Source organism: Molothrus aeneus, chromosome 16 (assembly GCF_037042795.1).
Source record: "Molothrus aeneus isolate 106 chromosome 16, BPBGC_Maene_1.0, whole genome shotgun sequence".
NCBI classification, from domain to species: Eukaryota; Metazoa; Chordata; class Aves; order Passeriformes; family Icteridae; genus Molothrus; species Molothrus aeneus.
This window is the reverse complement of record NC_089661.1, coordinates 13468412-13485998: the sequence shown is the minus strand read 5'-3', so window position 1 is coordinate 13485998 and position 17587 is coordinate 13468412. Positions and strand designations below refer to the sequence as shown.

General features: G+C 49.6%; 4 protein-coding genes across 5 annotated transcripts; 2 read left to right on the top strand and 2 right to left on the bottom strand.

The window, feature by feature from the left end:
* Nucleotides 1-820: 820 nt before the first annotated feature.
* Nucleotides 821-2526, top strand: ATP5MF (ATP synthase membrane subunit f). The gene is made up of 4 exons (XM_066560585.1): nucleotides 821-911; nucleotides 1005-1112; nucleotides 1934-2050; nucleotides 2372-2526. The coding sequence occupies exons 1-4, from the start codon at nucleotides 899-901 to the stop codon at nucleotides 2398-2400; spliced, it is 267 nt and encodes an 88-aa protein (XP_066416682.1). The 5' UTR covers nucleotides 821-898; the 3' UTR covers nucleotides 2401-2526.
* A 921-nt stretch (nucleotides 2527-3447) lies between these two features.
* Nucleotides 3448-10185, bottom strand: CPSF4 (cleavage and polyadenylation specific factor 4). 2 transcript variants are annotated; one of them, XM_066560582.1, is made up of 8 exons: nucleotides 9945-10182; nucleotides 8972-9022; nucleotides 8342-8494; nucleotides 7521-7616; nucleotides 7302-7395; nucleotides 6529-6601; nucleotides 5884-5976; nucleotides 4391-4652 (listed from the first exon to the last, which is right to left on the bottom strand). In XM_066560582.1, exons 1-8 carry the CDS (start codon nucleotides 10045-10047, stop codon nucleotides 4584-4586), a joined length of 732 nt encoding a protein of 243 aa, XP_066416679.1. In that variant the 5' UTR covers nucleotides 10048-10182; the 3' UTR covers nucleotides 4391-4583. The 2 variants fall into 2 exon arrangements, with proteins under 2 accessions (XP_066416680.1, XP_066416679.1); XM_066560583.1 differs by lacking the exon at nucleotides 6529-6601 and having other exon boundaries at nucleotides 3448-4652; nucleotides 9945-10185.
* Nucleotides 10186-10425: 240 nt separating this feature from the next.
* PTCD1 (pentatricopeptide repeat domain 1) lies at nucleotides 10426-14973 on the top strand. The gene is made up of 8 exons (XM_066560581.1): nucleotides 10426-10960; nucleotides 11502-11642; nucleotides 11826-12044; nucleotides 12394-12495; nucleotides 12813-13565; nucleotides 13802-13918; nucleotides 14245-14427; nucleotides 14659-14973. Exons 1-8 carry the CDS (start codon nucleotides 10499-10501, stop codon nucleotides 14836-14838), a joined length of 2157 nt encoding a protein of 718 aa, XP_066416678.1. The 5' UTR covers nucleotides 10426-10498; the 3' UTR covers nucleotides 14839-14973.
* Nucleotides 14974-15426: 453 nt separating this feature from the next.
* BUD31 (BUD31 homolog) lies at nucleotides 15427-17472 on the bottom strand. Its single transcript, XM_066560584.1, has 5 exons — nucleotides 17394-17472; nucleotides 16861-17013; nucleotides 16325-16447; nucleotides 15993-16159; nucleotides 15427-15688 (listed from the first exon to the last, which is right to left on the bottom strand). The coding sequence occupies exons 2-5, from the start codon at nucleotides 16952-16954 to the stop codon at nucleotides 15638-15640; spliced, it is 435 nt and encodes a 144-aa protein (XP_066416681.1). The 5' UTR covers nucleotides 16955-17013; nucleotides 17394-17472; the 3' UTR covers nucleotides 15427-15637.
* Between the last annotated feature and the right edge of the window lie 115 nt (nucleotides 17473-17587).

The following is a 17587-nucleotide window of genomic DNA, read 5'->3' as shown; positions in this document are numbered from 1 at the left end:
TGAATTTTTCTATATTTCCTCACAATCTGAAGCACTGCAAGGAGGGCACCTGACACCCCGTAATGTGGGACGGTGCGAGGCGCTGCCCTGGGGGATTGAGGGACATGATCAGGAGTTGTTTACCATCCCCTGAGGAAGAGCACAGCTGATGAAGGGACCTGATGGATTGGAAATGAAGGGAAAATCCCTCAGGTGCCCCAGCCCTCTGACAGGCTGGCAGTGCCTGTGGCAGCTGGGGCAGAGTGTGCAGCCCCCACTGGGGAGTTGGCTCCTAGAGAGGAGATCACACAATCACGGAATGTTAAGGGATTGGGAGGACCTTAAAGATCATCCAGTTCCAATGGGCAGGGAAACTTTCCACTAGATCACGTTGCTCCAATCCCCATCCAACCGGGCCTTGGACACTTGCAGGGATGGGATAGCCACAGCTTCTCTGGGCAACTTGTGCCAGGGCTTCACCTCCCTCACAGGGAAGGAATTTTTTCTGTATATCTAATAAAATTTCCCCCACTTCCAATTAGTACCCATTACTCCTTGTCCTGTCCTTAGGACAGGCTGGACGGGCTCAAGGTGGCACCGGGACCGCCATTGTCCCTCGTGAGGGGACAGTGACACACCCAACATGGCGCCGTGACACACCCAACATGGCGGCGGCCGCGTCCCGCCCGCCGTCCGCGTTCCCATCCCTAAGACAGGCTGGACGGGCTCAAGGCGGCACCGGGACCGCCATGGTCCCTCATGAGGGGACAGTGACACACCCAACATGGCGCCGTGACACACCCAATATGGCACCGTGACACACCCAACATGGCGGCGGCCCCGTCCCGCCCGCCGGCCGCGTTCCCGCCCTTCCCTCCTCCCATGAGCCCCCGCGCGCGTCCCTTCCGGGCACACCAAGATGGCGAAGCCGGGTGAGTGCGGGGGGATCAAGGTGACCGCGGCGTTCCCCTCCTTCCCTCCCTCAGCCCCGCGCTGACCGGGCTCTCTCCCTCTCCCTGCCGCAGTTCTCCTCAAGGACACGAAGCTGATGGATGTGAAGCTGGGCCAGCTGGGCAGCTGGCTGGCCATGAGGGACTTCACCCCCGGCGGCATCTTGGGGGCCATTCGGAGAGGTGAGGGGGCTGCGGGGGAGGCCCGGAGGGTGCGGGACCCTCATTCCTTCTCCTGACGGAACCAGGGAAAATCGCACACAAGAATCCCTGCCTGCCAGAGAGGATGTTGTTGCCTGAGGGAACGGTGTCTGGCAGCGCAGGGGCTGCTCCGTGGCCAGTTCTGCCTTCCCAGAGCAGCTTCTCCTGTAACATCTCGTTTTTCCCTCTGTAAATTTATTTTTCATGTGGGTTTTATGCACTGGATGTTTGTTCTCAGTGTTTCTTCTTGTATAAAGGGGAAATGGGATGCCCTTAGTCCTTGAACCCGTTGACTGGAAATTTTGGGGTTTCACAGCATCACAAGTAAACAAAAAAGAATTAAAATGCAGTTGATCCCTAGAGATGGTAAAAGAGGAGACAGAGCCCTTATGGATCACTTGGGCCCAATGTCATTTGCTGTAGATACAAATGTCATTCGGGTAGATTTAAACACAGAATGTCAACTGCAAGTGTCTGCCTTTGATAATACATGTGTGCATGTATATAATGTATGGAACAGTTAGATAATTCCAAAGCAGCCACATTTAGGGAAAAAATGGGAAAATTGGGGTTTTTCCCTTTTGTGGTTGTTTGGGTTTTTTTTTTAAGGCTTAGGTCTATTAACTTGGGATCATCTTGCTCAACCAACACACAGGTTGCCTCCTCTCAGACTTGCTTCTGAGACCTTCAGATGTTTCATTAGAACCAATTTCCTGAAGTTTTGTGAATCCAGGCTGCTTCTTTCTCTCACAGGGTAACAAACAACTCATCTGGCTGCTCTGAAACATTTTTCTCCTCCACAGGTCATGAGAGATACTACAACAAATACATCAACGTGAGGAAGGGGGGCCTCGGGGGTCTCTCCATGGTGCTGGCTGGGTATATCATCCTCAGCTACATGTGGAGCTACAGTCACATCAGTAAGTAAAAACCATGGATGAGTGTGTGCAGGGCAGCTTGGAAGGTTGCCTGGGGGATAAAAACAATCACCTGCTGCTGCTTTTAGAAATAAAATGAAAGATTGTTGGCAAACAAACTTCTTTTAGCCGTAGAAAACTTAAATGCTGAGTTTTTTCTTGGCAACAAAGAAAGTTTAGACCTTGGTGCCTGTCTGCCCTGGCAGCACCTAGGAAATACATGCTCAGGGGTTTTTCAGAATGCTTTCTTGCCTGGAATTTCAGGTGTGGTGGGGTTTTTTTCTTGAGAGTTCAGCAGAATTAACTTCCTGTCCTTTGCTGCAGAGCACGACCGCAGGAGGAAATACCACTGAAACACCCTCAGAAGGTGAAGGTGCAGCTCCTGGCACAGCCACCCTGACAGAAGACATCAGAACTATGGATATTAAACCTGTACTCTTGTGACCAATAATAAAGTGCATACACTTTACATTTCCTGAGCTGACAGTCTACTAATTGAGTTGTTAATTGTACTGTGCAAATAAATTTGTATTCTGAGAGTTTCACCCCTCAGGGTAAGTTCAGAGGGAAAGCAGCTGCTCCTTGGGCTGTATTATGAACTGGGGGAACTGTTGGCAACTGATTCCTGTTTGATAAAAATGATAGCATGGGATTCCTTCTCCCTGGCCATTAGGGACAGGCTGGACAAGGGGCTGAGAGGATGTGTTTTGATTTGAAAGAACATCTGAGCTTTGTGTGCCCTGTGGGTGTTTCTGGTTCTCAGTCAGGCTGTCACCAGGGGCTGCAGGTGTTTTGGGCAGTTTTCCATCATTGCAGAGCACTGTGTGAGATGAGGCAGGGCTGCAGCTCTCCTCCTATCACTGCCTCAGGTAACCCAAAATTTCCATCAGAGCTCCTTTCACTGCCAAAACTGGGAGGTCATTTTGAGTGGGAATAAGCTTCAATCCATCAAAATAAAGGAAAACTTTCCTTCTTAAATGCAGCTTAAAGGAGCACTTGAGGGTTGGCCCCAGCTCTGAGCTTCCTCATTCCCCAAAATCACACCAGCACCTGGACCTGGGCACTGGTGCCCACCTGAACCGTCCTTGTCTGAACAGCAGGGAGAGTGAAAACCACTGCTTGAGGGACATGAACACTCTCCCAAGAGCTTCAGCGGTTAGAGGAAGGCTTTCAGTGTTGGAAAACTGGTACTGAAGCCCAAAAGCTCCTGAACTCAGTGGGGAAGGTGATCAGACACTGGAGTGTTTTGTTTTAGCTCCCTTTCCACATGCCCAGTTACAAACAGATCACAGCTCAGCCTGAGGGGGGCACAGAGTGTTATCAAAGTGTCTGATGGTCTGTGACTCCAGACATGAAACTTCCACAGTGAAGTAAGTGCAGTCATTGACACCAACACAGGCTCTGGTCACTTCTCTTAATCCAGCCACATTTACCTTGTTCTTCAAGAAAAATAAATTCACAGCCAGCTTTTGCCATCAGTACATTTCAATAAAAACAAAGTATAAAGGCAGGCAGCAAATGAAGAGATGGGGTAGAATCAATAAGGCTCACATTGTGGGTATTTTTTTTCTTTTAATTCACATTTTGTCATTGGCCCTTTTGAAATAGTCATCTCAAAATACACGGGGTTTGCATTGAAAAAAAATGCTTTCAGAAGGGATCTCTACCAACACTTTAAAAGCAGTGTTCCATAAGAATAAACAGCTCCACTTCTGCTCTCTAGTGTGGGAATACCTGCTCAGTGTGAGCTGTTTGATGGGGGCTGAGACAAGGCTCTTCTATTCCTACTCCAAGCCGTGCTCTTGTCCCTCCTGTCTGCAAGTGGGAACTGAGCACAGCTGCAGCTTTCCTATAATCATTGCTCCTTATTGTCTGGCTAACCAGAGAGATGCCAATTTATTCTCCCCCTGATCAGTTCTCTCCCAGAAGATTGATTTCTAACCTTCAGTACAGCAAGAAGCACAGAAACAAAGTGAGTGGACACAGGTTTTACTGCCTGATGTACGTGAGGGGTTTTGTCAGCCACCAGCACAAGCTCACCAGGCTGACCTGGAAACAGGACTTGGCTTTTTAAGAGCTACAGGACAGCAGAATCCCTGCTTCCTCACTGAGGAGAAGGCATTGCAAGTGTTAAGTTTTCCCAGTCAGTCTTCCTGCTTCCACAGGGAGGGCTGAAACGCTGCAGATTCTCCAAAGAGAAGTGGCAGAAGGAAAATACTTTAAAGAAACACTGGCCTAAGATGTGTTTATGTGGAGTGCTGCACCAGTAAGGGCTTGGTTTATCTACTGGTTTTTACATCTACCTTTCATAAGGGCTCAATGAACACAGGCGGAGGCCAAAACTGATTTTAAAAAGGTTAAAACTTAAAAAAAGTTGGGAACAATTACAAAAATGTTGCTTAGCAGCAGCCAGCCTCTGACCAGTTCTTTCAGTAATGGCATTAAAAAAACAACCTGATTAATAGCTCCAGACATTGTGCTAGGCAGAAACCTTTCCTCAGTGGTAACAGCTCCCTTGCACCTTCCTGCTGCTCCTTCACTGTCCACTGAGAAAGGCCAGGTGTCCTTTGGTGCATCTGTTGGCATAATGACCTTTTTCACCACACTGAAACAGAAAGAGACAGGAATTATTGCAGAGATACAGCTCTTTCCTCCTAGCTGCCTTTATTAAGCACCCAGCAAGTGCTCCCATTTGGAAGCTTTTCCACACGTGGCAGATGCAGCATTTAGCAGGTGCAGTGAAACAGGGCATCAGGAGGGACAGGATTTATGGGCTGCTACCACGCCTTGGAGCAAAATCTGCTTCTATGCTGGGAGTAACCTGATGCCATGTTATTCTAAGGCATTTTCAAGGAGAGAACCCTCAGCACAACAAGGAGGAGTTCAGCATTAGAAGCTTCTCAGACTACTCCACGTGATATCCACCATATCCATGGGTACTCTCCTGATCTTCATGAATAAACAAAGAAAAGCACCTCTGAACTTGAGAAAGTCACAGATTCGTGACTTTGCATCTTGAAGCTACTCAAACACAGAGAAATGCCAGTATCTGGTGCAACAGCCTTCTCCAGATCTGTAATTTACTTGCAGATTAAAGAGGCAGCTATTAAAGGCTTTCAGTGAAATGGATTCAGCTATTTAATATCCCTCTCCAATCACAGTGACTTTCACCCAAACAAGCACCTAAGGCTCAGAGTGGACATGTAAAATGTTGTAACTGTCAGGGCTAAAGGGACAGGAAGATTCTTTGTCCTTTTCTAGGATTAAAGGAATCCTAGAAAATCCTTTTCTAGGATTAAAGGAAGATTCCTTTAGTCCTTTTCTAGTGACTGTGGCTTTTGTGGAAAAATAAGGAGATAGAAACTTGATTGTGTCCAAATTTTCCTGGCGCTCCTCAATGAGCAACCACGGTGAACAACTCATTCCTTGCTTTGACACCACAGGGTGCATTTACAGCTCAAACACTGAGCAGGCTTTGCAAGCCTAATTTGTTACTTTCAATGACCCTCCAGGAAAAGAGAATCTACACCCACCAGTGTAAGCAAATCAGCTTATGAGACAGAAAGTTTCTATTAACTCTTATTTTCAAATGTGCAGTTTGGCAGTCTCCTTCCAGTCTTCGGGGCAAGGTTTTCCTGTTTATTAGCAGACAGCAAAGTCCTACAGAATTTGTCATTGTCACAGCAAGAGAGCGACCTCAGAACTCAAGGCCAATTCCCACAGCTGTATCCAGGCACCACACAATGTCTACTGAGCAGAGCTCAGAATTCATGGACCTTTTGACACTGTGAAAAAGCCTTTTTGCCTTCCCTCCTGAGCCCTCCCCTCTGCATTACCTTGTAGCAGGTGACCTGCTCCAACGGCCGGGGTCCTCTGTTCCCACTGTTGTTATTTTGAGATTGCATGACTCCAATGACTTGGGGTGTCCTCTGTTGGGTAGGAGAAGAGTTCTGACTCGTTAAGTGCATCAAGGATAAAGATCTTTGTGGTTTTTGTTTTGTTAAGAAGGGAAAAGAGCACCCCATATGTCAAATGATCAATTTTCCTCCAAATCTGTGTGTGGGTGCTCTGCCAGCTGGAGCACCAGAAAGAAGAAATCAAGCACTGAGCCTTACAAAGCCCAGTGATCCTGTTTTTCTCTGGAAAGCAGATTTGGAGAGTAGGTTTAGGCTGCTAAAATATCATTGCCATCATGGAGGGATGTCACCCCGATTACAAAACCTGGCAGACTGCTGCACACCACATCTGATGTGTTTCTGTGTAGCGTGGGAGTGTTCTGTGACATGATCTCCATGTAAAGTTGGAACAATTGTGGGGTTTCATCACTACAATGGCACTCAGGGTTGCTCACTGTTTAATTCTCCCTTCCAAACCCAAGAGCCTGGGTGCCCAATTTTGACCACTTGACAACCTATTCTATTTTAAAGCACTGTGGGAGAGGTTTGAGGGTGGCTGTGTGGGGAGGCAGGGAATCTGGGTACCTTTTGCTGTGTTTGTGTTGGCTGAGGCAGTGGTGGTTGCTCTGTGGTTCCCATTGGCAGTTCAAACCGAGGGCTGGTTTAGATGGAAACAAGAAAATTGATTCTCAAATCATATGCCAACATTTTATCATCAGCTCAGTCAAGTAGCTCCAAACAACAAAACATTCAGCCAGTTAAATCTGGCTCACAGGAAACAAACCTCCCCCTCCCCACTTCACTTTACATATGTGTTGCATATCCCTCTGCCTCCTGGAATATAAATCCACGTGATTCCACTGCACTGATGGCACCTAATCACCATGCCAGTCTCACTGGGAACTCCCTGGAGAGGCCCTGCCCCATATCATAGACTGGTTTGGGTTGGAAGGGATTCACAGCTCATACAGTTCCAACCCCCTGCCACAGGCAGGAACACTTTGAACTATCCCAGGTTGCTCCAAGCTCCATCTAACCTGACCTTGGACACTTCCAGGGATGGGGCAGCCACAGCTTCTCTGGGCAACCTGTGCCAGGGCCTCCCCACCCTCACAGGGAAGAATTATTTCTAATTCCTAATCTAAACCTACTCACTTTCAGTTTGAGACCATTCCCCCTTGTTCTGTCACTACATGCTTTTGTAAATACTTCTTCAATCCTCAAATCAGTAAAAATTTGGCCCAACTAAACACTGGCAAATCTCCAAACCATTGGGAAGCATGGGAGCACCCTCATTTGACATGTACCAGCCCACAAGGGAAACACAAGGCTGCAGGGCAGGCCTGGAGCATACTCACTGCATGAATTTACAGGCAGGGCCCTCTGGACAGAATCCTACCAGGTAATTCACACAAATGACTCTCCGAGTGTGCCGATGTCTGCACAGGGGACCTGCAACAGCACAAAGCTCAGCAGTTCACATTCCATACACCCAGATCCCAGCAGAACATGCAAAGATGGAACAGCAACACTCCCCCCCTAGATCTGTAGGCACAGGAAATGTGGGAGGCACATACCGTGTTTGCAGAAGCCTCTGTCATACCAGGGACAGTCTTTGATCTTTGACTCCGGGTCAATGTGCAAGAATGGACATTCCTTGTTACTGCATTCCCCTGTACCAAAGGCAAACACACTTCTCAGTCAATTGTGCAGGTCTGAGATCAAAATGACTCTCAAAATGTTACCTGGATCATGCAGCTCCCACAGAGCTGTTACCAACATTTTTAAGTTCAGGCACAACAGTCTCACTGCCTGCCTTAACCTCCATGAAGAGCTCCAAGGACTCACCCCTGGTCAGCCAAGTTCTACCAGACTGGATATTTTATGTTTTTAAAAATAATGAGGGAACTAAATTTTAAAGAGCAGTCATGGTAACAAATCCCAAACATTTAGTGCACCAGAAGTGTGGAGAAACTACAAATTGCACACTAACCTCAATCCAAGGAAACCTACAAGACTGTAAGTTTCTGGCACCAAGTTGCCTCATTATGTCCAGATCTCCAGAGCTGGAAAGCAAGTGCACAAAAGTTTTGCACACCCATGCCCTCTGCTGCTCATCAGCTCCCCAAAATCAGAGTCATGCAACGACCAGCTGCTCAGCCTACTCATCTCATACCCAAAAAAAAAGAACTTAAGGCAAAAAAAAGCAGTAAAAATCCCCCCTCGTCCTGCAAGGGACAAGCAGTCAAGTGAAGACATCTAGAATACATCACAAATTTATGTGGATAATAAAGTGAAGCAGATCTGGAAAAATGTCAGTCTAACATCAACCACAGAAGAATGTAATGCCATGAGGAGGGACCTTCTTCAGACTCCCACACCTGCAGGAGCTGCTTACCAAATTTGGAGTAGAAATAACACTCAGGCATCTTGGTCATGTCATACTCGTGCAGGAACTCGCACTGGTCTCCCTTTTTGCACAGTCCTCGTAGCCAGTGTTTACAAACAACTGTCTTTTCCCCACTGATGTGTCTGAATGGGCACATGCCTCCTGTGGAAGGGTGGGAGAAGGGAAAAAGGAACAATTAAAGTGTGTCACACGGGGCAACAGCAACCCCTCTGCAAGACATCACCTATGATTTTAGCCTTAAGCGATAACAGCAAAACAGGGAGTTCCAAAACAGCCTTGTGATACCCTCTAATGAGCTTCACAGCAAAGTCTTCAGCTCTTAATCCTGGAAACTATAAACTACAGAAACTAAGAGGCAGATCCACAGCAAAGACTGCCTATGGTGAGTTCAAACCTTCTTTTAACAGTAGCTCTGTTTATTTACTTCCCGGCTCCCTTAAAAAATACCATTATTTCCCAATTGCTGCAGATATTCCAACATCCTTCAGTTTCCTCCTCTATCTAGGTTATCCCCTCAGCTTTACAAAACAAGAGCACTATAATCAGTGCTGGAAATCTGTTTTCACCCCCCCAATCCTGTGAGAATAACTGCCTTTTCCAATATTCCACACAACTTGCCTTTTCCACATGCCGCCTTTAAAAAAAACTCACAGACAGCTGCGCCCGATTCTGTGGAGAGAACAAGGAAACATTATTTATTTTATCAAAGCTTCATGGCAACCTTTAAAACATTTCCTACCCTAGAAAGAAAATCTGATCTCCAACATCAAGAGAAAAGCAACATTTTGGTTTGGGGAATTTACTTTCCTGCGGGAGTTCCTTGTGAAAGCCTGTCACTCAAAAATATCTGTTTTCTTCTTGAGGGATAGGAAAGGGAACTCGCAGGGAGATTTGGAGGTGCTTGTTTTGCTTTTAAGTTCTTGACTGGGTTTTCCTCTGCTGTTAAGTCAGTCATATCACAGAATATCCTGAGATGGATGGGACCCACAGGGATCATCAAAGTCCAACTCCTGAGCCCTATATTTGTAGTCGTGGCATTAAAAGTCTTATATTTCTTTACCAGAAGTGCCTGAAACAACCATTAGCATGTTATCCCTTGCAGATCCTGACAAAGAGGAACGTTCAAGGGAGTTAAACATAAGTTTAGTAGCCCTGCTAGAAAAATCCAGCAAACTGTGAGTCTCCTGAGTCTGTGTCAGACTGAAGGAAAGACTTAAGAGAGTCAGCCATGGATATACCTAAAGCTGATGAATCTTCCCATCAAAATACCTCATCTACCAAAAGGGAATGAAAAAGGAAATAGAAAGTACTGTGCAGGAGAGTGATGTTTATTTACGGTAACATCTCAACTTTAATTCTCCAGCCTGGCTGGTAGTAACTAAGAATTTCACTAAGTAGAAAAGACAAACATCTGGGTTGACAGAACTTCACGAGGAAAGCGGAAGCCGGGTAGATCTACGGGTAAGACCTGAGGAAGACGCTCAGAACCTTGCAAACCTCCCAGGCAGCCCAGCCCAGCCCTGCCCTGCCCACCCTCCTCGGCCCCACGGCCCGGCCCGAGCCCCCCGCGGAGCAGAGAGCCCACACGCACTGTCCATGCCAGGGAAGGGGAGCGGCTGTGCCCCCAGCTGCTGCTCCACGGCCAGCTCCAGGTCGAACGTGATGTGATCCACGCTGGCGATGAGCTCTTGCATGGTGGCAGCTGGGGGCCGCCGGCAACGGGAAGGTAGGGGCGGAATGGTGGCGGTATTGGAGGCGGCGGGCGGGCGGGCCCGGGCGGGCCCAGCCCGGCCCGCTCCACTCCGCGCCGGCAGCGCCTGCAGTGAGGGGAGGCGGCGGCGGCAGCCCCGTGGCCGCCCCGCGCCGCCCGCCCGCGGAATGACGGGACCCACAGCGGGCACGGCCGCCCGGCGGGCAGCGCGCGCGCTCCGGCCAATCAGCGCTCGGGGCACCCCAGCCCGGCGGGCAGCGCGCGCGCTCCGGCCAATCAGAGACTACCGGGGACACGCCCCTTCCGTGCGCGCAGGCGCCGTGGGTCAGGGGCGGGGTGAGAAGGGACGGTGTGAGGGCAGGGGCGGGTCTGGTTTTGATCCCGCTCCCGGTCCCGCTCTGCACCCACTCGCTTCCGCAGACAGCGGGCACGTCATGGGCTCCCTGCGGCTCCTCATCCCCCGCTGGTGCCGCTACGCCTCCCCCGCTGTGCTACGGGCGCGGTGCGCAGCCCCAGGGGTTGAAGCCGGGCAGGCACCGCTCCTGTCCCGGCCCCCAGGCCAGGGCCCGCTGCCGGGCTGGAGAACGTGCGGCTCCTCCCCGGCCTCCTCCAAACTGCCCGGCAGCGACCCGAGAGAGATCCGTGCTGGCAGCTCCGCTGGAGCTACCGAGGAGCAGAAGGATGACGATGATGATGATGATGAAGGTGTGGAGTTCGGGACGCTGTCTGATAAATTTTCCTCTAGGAAATACTACCACAAAACCACAGCGCGCTTTCGGGATTTAAAGCTTCAAGAAGAAGGAGAAGAAGAACCAGAAAGAAAACCTCGACGTGGCCCTAAGAACACTCCATACTGGTACTTCCTACGGTGCAAGGCTCTCATCAAAGAGGACAAGGTTTGAGCCCAGCTCTTCTCTTGTTTTTAATAGCACTGATGAAAGATGCAGCTCTGACCAGCTCTCTCTCACTTGGCATCTTTTCAGAAAAAATTAAAATAAGGATTTCCTATAGAATCATAATAAAGCAGTTTGCATTGGAACAGACCTTAAAGCCCATCCAGTTCCACCCCCTGCCCTGGGCAGGGACACCTTCCACTATCCCAGGTGGCTCCAAACCCTGTCCAATTTGGCCTTGGACACTGCCAGGGGGGATCCAGGGGCAGCCACAGCTTCTTTAGGCAACCTGTGCCAATGCCTCGCTTCCCTCACAATAAAGGATTTCTTCCCAATATCTAACCTAAATCTCTCCTCTGTCAGCTTAAAACCATCCCCCCCATCCTGTTACCACATGTCCTGGTCCAAAGACCCTCTCCAGCCTTTTTGTGAGTAGCCCCACACTTTGTAGGGCTTGCACTGCAATCTGCCACAGTTCATATATTAATATCCATTGTAGTTGATTCTCTTGCTGCCTCATGATGGATTTTTCTCATCCTTGTAGCTGGCAGAGGCTCTGGAGCTGTTTGAGGTGCAGATGCTGAAGGAGGAGCGTGTCCAGCCAGAAGAAGGCAATTACACTGTTCTCATTGGTGGCTGTGGCAGGGTTGGCTACGTGAAGAAGGCATTCAGGCTCTACAATGATGTAGGTTTAACTTCTCCCTCAAAATATTTTCTAAGCTAAAAGCATTTCAAGCATTCAGTCATGTTCCTTTGTCTCCAAAAGTGTTGGCACCTTCATAGCCTGAAACTCTTAAAAAAAAAGTTAAAAAATTCAAGCTGTCCTTTTGCAAAAGGGCCAGTTCAAATCCTTCTTCTCTTCCTTCAGATGAAAAAACGAGGGTTAATCCCCACAGAGGCCACTTACACAGCCCTGTTCAATGCCTGTGCTGAGTCCCCCTGGAAGGACTCGGGGCTGCAGAGCGCCCTGAAACTGCGGCAGCAGCTGCAGAGCAAAAACCAGGAGCTGAACCTCATCACCTACCATGCCCTGCTGAAGGTCTGTGCCCTCTGCTCAGACCTCAGGATGTGCTTGGATGTACTCAAGGTAAATTGGTTGCTTTTCTCCTGTTAAACCTATTCTGTGCTGTGGTTAAAGCTCCTGGAAGTTGACATGTCGCATCGGGTTTTAATTTCATTTCCAGCAGGGATAATTATAGATCATATGTTTCTGTTTAATTGGTCTTTATTGTTATACAGTGAAATTGTATGTACCAAATACAATTGGTATTGGTACCAAAGTCTAAGCTTAATTACCTGAAAGGAGGCAGCTTTGGCTTTAAAACTGGCTGGGTGTGTCCAAAACTTGTTACATCTATCCCCAGAAGATGAAGGTGATATTTGACTTCACCACGCAGGGTAACTGGGAAGTTTAATGCTCTCTCTGCTCTTTTCAGGAAATTGTGCAGAAGGGCCATGTCCTCACAGCTGAGACCTTCAGCTTCCTCCTCATGAGCTGCATAAAAGACACCGAAAACGGCTTCCGATTTGCCTTGCAGGTTTGTCCTCCTGTTCTGAGAGAGGGGAACGTGCTGCTGTGTTTAACTCATCACCTGAACACATGGAAATAGCAGTGGGGTGGTGAAATGGGAGGAGTTCAGCTGCTCCTAGCACAAGTTCTAAAAACCAGACTTTGCTCAGGACATCTCATACATTGGTAAATAACCCTGGATCATCTCACAGGGCTCTCCAGCTCAAGGTTACTGTCCTTGTCATGCTGTACATTCACTCCTTCTCACACAGATCCCATGAACAGATGTACTTACAGGCTGCTAGAGATGCTCCTGTTATTTAATATCCATCTTCCCCTCTTCAGGTTTGGCAGCAAATGAATAAGTTGGGAATCAAGGCCGACAGCCACACCTACAACCTGATGCTGCGTGCAGCCAGAGACTGCGGGATCGGCAACCCCGCTGTGGCCTCTAAGCTCCTGCTCAGCCCCCCTGAGAACTCAGCTCAGCTAAAGCTGCCACCCGGCAGGCGGAAGGAAAAGGTGAAAAATCAGAGGAAGAAGGGATCAGAGAGTGCTGCTGTCCAGCTGGATGTGGAAGCTATGGAAAAGCAATTGTTTCAGGAGAGTTCGGTGCAGCCCGAGGAACGGATCCAGCCACAAAATGAAGATGTGGCTGGGGCTGGAGCAGGACCAGCTGCTCCTGACAGCCCCAGAGTCACTCACAGCAGGGCTGGAGCTTTGATGAGGAGAGCTCAGAGTGAGATGGAACAGGAACAGCCACACCCAAGCCAGAAGCTGCCTTTGTGCAAGCTGCCCAACTTGTTGGATTCCAGGGTGGCTGACACAGCCGTGATTGCCCTGGGGACAGTGGCCACACCATCCCACAGACTGGCCCTGATGGGGGATGTGGAGGGATTCTTGAACAAAATGAAAGAGGACAATGCAGAGCCCAACATTAAAACGTTCACATTACTGGCTGAGCTGGTGGAACCCCAAAGCCCCTCAGAATCCTCTCTGCTGGCATTGGTGGATGATCATAAAGTAAAAGTAGATGTGACCTTCTTTAACACTTTAATGAGGAAGAGAAGTAAACTGGGAGACTTGGAGGGAGCAAAGGTGAGAGAAAAACCTTAGAACCAGCCTCATAACCACCTGATGTCTCAGGCTTCTCTTTTGCTGAGACCCATTTCTCTGTCCACAGTAGAAACTGGGATCTCACACCATTTCCCACAAGGTGGTGCTTGGGTTAATTTCTAAATATTTATGGATTCTGTTCTAGCATGTCCAGCTCCCTGTCTGGAAAGCTACAGTAAGAATTTTTGGGAAGTGATGCCAACACTTGTATCTTGCAGAGCATGCTGCCAGCTCTGGTGAAGAGGGGACTGTCACCTAACCTGCAGACATTTTGTACCTTGGCAATTGCCTGCCACAACCAGCAGGATGGACTGCAGCTGCTCTCGGATTTGAAGGTAATCAAAGAAAACTCCTCTGCTCCCTGGGGTCTGAGCTGCAGGAAGAGGCAAAGTGAAATGTTAATGCTTTTAAAACACCTGCTGAGGTTTTTGTGATGAGTGGTTTTGTTCTTTTCCCAAAAGAGCAGCTCCAGAGTAGCTGGAGTTCAGTTGGTCTCTCTTAGCTTGTGCTGGCACTGCACAAGCTGCTTCACAGGTCCTGTGATGAGAACTGTGATAGAGCTGTGCTCATTGTGTCAAAAGTGCCTCTCTGCCTTTTCCCCTGCAAGTCCTGCACTAGTCAGCAGATGAACTTGTTTAACCATAGCATTTGCTCTTTCCAGAGGTCTGGAATAACTCCCAACAAGTACATCTACAGCAGCCTGATTGCTGCAGCTGTGAGGCAGCTGGATTACAGTTACCTCACGGAGATCCTGCGGGACATGAGGAACACACAGGTGCCTCCCAATGAAGTCATCATCCGGCAGCTGGAGTTCGCAGCGCGCTACCCTCCCAAATTTGACAGGGTAAGGAGCCACCACTGGCAGGCTGTGAAGGCTTCTAAAGGACACCAGCAAGGGAGGGGAATCATAAATATGATGATTTAATGTCTGCCCTAGTGTCCTCTGGGTTTGTCTGGTGTGGCTGAGGATTACTCGATCGCTGTTTCTTTGGTAGCATCTTGTAGCTCCTGCAGGCTGGTGCTGAAGTGAGCTCTCATCTAACAGAAACTTCTTCTGGTGGCTTTCTCTTTGCAGTATAAGCACAAAAACCCATACCTGGAGAAGATTGATGGTTTCCGTGGCTACTACTACCGGTGGTTAAAGGTTATGGCTGGAGAGGAGACCCCCCACCCCTGGGCCAAGTACAGGACAGCAAAGCCTGGGGGGCAGGACAGCGAGGCAGAGGCTGTGCAGGAAAAGGGAGCAGGATGCTGAAGTTTCAAGTTCTTCCAGCACAAGGAAGATGCATGACTTGCTTCTTTAAACTGGCTTGTAGTAAAGCTGCTTTGTGTATCCCCAACCCCCAGTTCTTGCAGTAGTTAAATAATTAAATATTTCCTTTTGTTTTAAGGAGGAGCAAATGCATATGCAGTGAATTTCCTTCAACTGCTGAGGATTAGATGGGCTGTAGTTTAGCAAAGCCTGTGCAAAACAAGGAAGAAGCAAAATCAGATGTAACAGGGGTTCAGCTCAGTGCTGGTTTTGTCTGTGTCCTGTCACTTCACATGTGAACTCTAAGTCTCTAGACTGCTGGCATTCCTGAAGGGATCTGTGCATTAATTCCAGGTTACAGACCTCAGCAGAGAATTCCAGTGAAATGCAGCTTCCATCTGCACGTGGTCAAGGAAGAACTCAAGAGCGTACATTAGGGAACTATTTCCTTTCCACACAGCCTTTTAAATGGACTTAGTTGAGGAGAGAACGCAGAGCAGCTCACTGTGCAGAGCAACCTTCAAGCACCCAGAACACATCCAACAGGAGAAGAGGGGCACAGCAATGTTTCACCAGAAGATCACACCACTCTCTCAGGAAGGCAAGCTTTATTTTAAAATAAATGGCTACACAAAACCCTACTCCAAAGCACCCCCCATTTATGCATGATCCAGGTGATCATGCTGATGCTTTAATTTAATACAGAAATAGCCCATCACAGAAAATGGCTGTAATTGCACTCATAGTCCATTGAGGAGGATGTCCCTCAGAGTTCAAAAAACAAGTTTGATGGCAAAAGGCTTCACCCAGAGCAGCCTCTGCATCCACAGTGAGTGCACTCAATGATTCTGCCCTGAAAAACAAACATGAGGAGGGTGTTACAGCCAAGCCACAGCCAGAGCAGCAAGTTCAGACCTCCAGCTAGGGAATGGTTCTGGGTGGGAAGGGTTTCCACAGTCTGGTGTTATTTCCCATACTTTTAACAACCTTAGATGAATGCCAGAGCTGACAGTAACTCCAGCACCAGCTGGACACCAATTCTACCAGCAAAGGCAGAGGCAATGACCAGGAAGAGCAGCACTACCCCCTCTGCTGTCCCTGAGCTGGGAGAAGTCAGAACAACTCCTGCAGGGCAGAGGAACAAGCTGGAGACTCACCACTTCCAGCTTGCTTTTGGGGACCCTGCAGATGCAGTTGGTGCCAAAGTTGGTGTCCCGAGTCTGGATGCAGCGCAGGCAGCAGAGGTTCTCATAGCCCTGCTTCTTCCACTTGGCAATCAGGTTTTTGTCAGCATAGCCCTCCTTGATGCAGTACTCATAGAGCTCTGAGGAGAAGCAGACAGTCACAAGTTACCAGCTGTAGTAACCAGCAGGTAAAGCTGCAAGGCCTTCTCTCCACCCTCCTTCCCCAGAAACCTGATCCCACCAGCTCCCAGTTCAGTTCACGGGTGAACACCTCACTCACTCCAGTTTGGCCCTGCCCTCCTCACCTCTGCTGATTGCTTTCCTCTTGTAGAAGAGATCAAAGATGTAACGTGTTTTCTGGTGGTGGATCCTGAAGATAGGCCAGAGGGACTCCACTTTCCTCTTCCCTTCGTGTGGCTCTGTCTCAGCTGGGAGGGAACACAAACACCGGATGCAGTGAACTGTTCCAAGAACGTTCATAACTTTTAATACACGGCAGGGATAAAACTGAGATTAATGGGAGGAGACTCAAATGAGAGAGACTTGACCTGGAACAGCTCCTTTAGGATACAAAACCAGTGGTAATGGGATGACATGACCCGCACTGGGATTGGGGATGACTTCATCCCCACAGGAACTACCAAACACCCATAGAGCTTCATCCCTCAACCAGCTGTAACCAAACCTCTGTGCTCCATAACCCCAAAATTAGGGACCAGCATGGCCCAGGATCAACCTGCAGCACCACTGCAGGCACAGACACAGAAAACGTTCCCCTGTATCCATGAAGCAGCTCTTGTGAGCTTGTTTTGGGGTCCTATCCCTGAGAACACCCACTCACCTTCTCTCATCTTCTGGTCCAGCTCGTCCAGCGTGGGCTCGATCAGCTCCCAGCCATCTGGGGGAGGCTTCCTGCTCCTCTTCACTTTGGGCATTGCCTGGGCAACGAGAGGGCCAAAGGGCGAGGGGAACTGCCAGCACTCCCTCAGAATCACTGGGAAAACGGAAGAAAATCAACTGTCAGATATATTTCTCCTAAGGCTTCTGTGCCCCCTTCCCGTTCTCCACTAAGGATAAAAATGAGCTTTACGGAGCTCGTGAAAAGCTCTGTGACTACCGCACACTAAGTCAGTTTTTCTCCTCAGCAAAGCGCGGCAGCCACTCCTTCTCCGAGCTGACAACTCCGGTCAGATCCCGGTGATGGAGAGGCCGCCGGCCCGGCCCGGCCCGGCCCGGCCCGAGCCCGACAGCCCCACAGCGGAACCCGGAGCAGGCGGGCTGAGGGGAGGCCGCAGGTCCGGGTGCCGATTCCTGTGCGGACCCCGGTCCCTGTCTCTGATCCCGGCTCCTGTCCCTGATCCCGGTCCCGCTCACCGCCGCTCCCGTCGCGCCGCCGCCGCCGTCACCCGGGGTCCTCTCGCCGCCGCCCCGCCCGTGGCCGCGCCCCTTGGGCTGCCCCGCGCGCTGCCTGAGCAAAGCGCTCCCCGCCGCCCGCGCCGCCGCCCCGAGAGAGGCGAGAGCCGCCGGGGGAACCGGCCCCGCTCCGCTGCCCCGGCGGGAGCACCGTC

What these genes read in the sequence shown, in the direction of transcription:
- ATP5MF (XM_066560585.1), top strand. An exon ending in CTTGGGGGCCATTCGGAGAG is followed by an intron (nt 1,113 to 1,933) that starts GTGAGGGGGCTG and finishes TCTCCTCCACAG; the next exon opens with GTCATGAGAGATACTACAAC. An exon ending in GTGGAGCTACAGTCACATCA is followed by an intron (nt 2,051 to 2,371) that starts GTAAGTAAAAAC and finishes CCTTTGCTGCAG; the next exon opens with AGCACGACCGCAGGAGGAAA.
- BUD31 (XM_066560584.1), bottom strand. Translation starts at nt 16,954, where the DNA reads ATGCCCAAAGTGAAGAGGAGCAGGAAGCCTCCCCCAGATGGCTGGGAG. An exon ending in GAGGAAAGCAATCAGCAGAG is followed by an intron (nt 16,160 to 16,324) that starts GTGAGGAGGGCA and finishes GCTTCTCCTCAG; the next exon opens with AGCTCTATGAGTACTGCATC. An exon ending in CCAAAAGCAAGCTGGAAGTG is followed by an intron (nt 15,689 to 15,992) that starts GTGAGTCTCCAG and finishes TTTGTTTTTCAG; the next exon opens with GGCAGAATCATTGAGTGCAC.
- CPSF4 (XM_066560583.1), bottom strand. Translation starts at nt 10,047, where the DNA reads ATGCAAGAGCTCATCGCCAGCGTGGATCACATCACGTTCGACCTGGAG. An exon ending in AAAGGCGGCATGTGGAAAAG is followed by an intron (nt 8,495 to 8,971) that starts GCAAGTTGTGTG and finishes ACCCTTCCACAG; the next exon opens with GAGGCATGTGCCCATTCAGA. An exon ending in AGCAGGTCACCTGCTACAAG is followed by an intron (nt 4,653 to 5,883) that starts GTAATGCAGAGG and finishes TTTCTGTTTCAG; the next exon opens with TGTGGTGAAAAAGGTCATTA.
- PTCD1 (XM_066560581.1), top strand. Translation starts at nt 10,499, where the DNA reads ATGGGCTCCCTGCGGCTCCTCATCCCCCGCTGGTGCCGCTACGCCTCC. An exon ending in TGTGCTTGGATGTACTCAAG is followed by an intron (nt 12,045 to 12,393) that starts GTAAATTGGTTG and finishes TGCTCTTTTCAG; the next exon opens with GAAATTGTGCAGAAGGGCCA. An exon ending in GCTTCCGATTTGCCTTGCAG is followed by an intron (nt 12,496 to 12,812) that starts GTTTGTCCTCCT and finishes TCCCCTCTTCAG; the next exon opens with GTTTGGCAGCAAATGAATAA.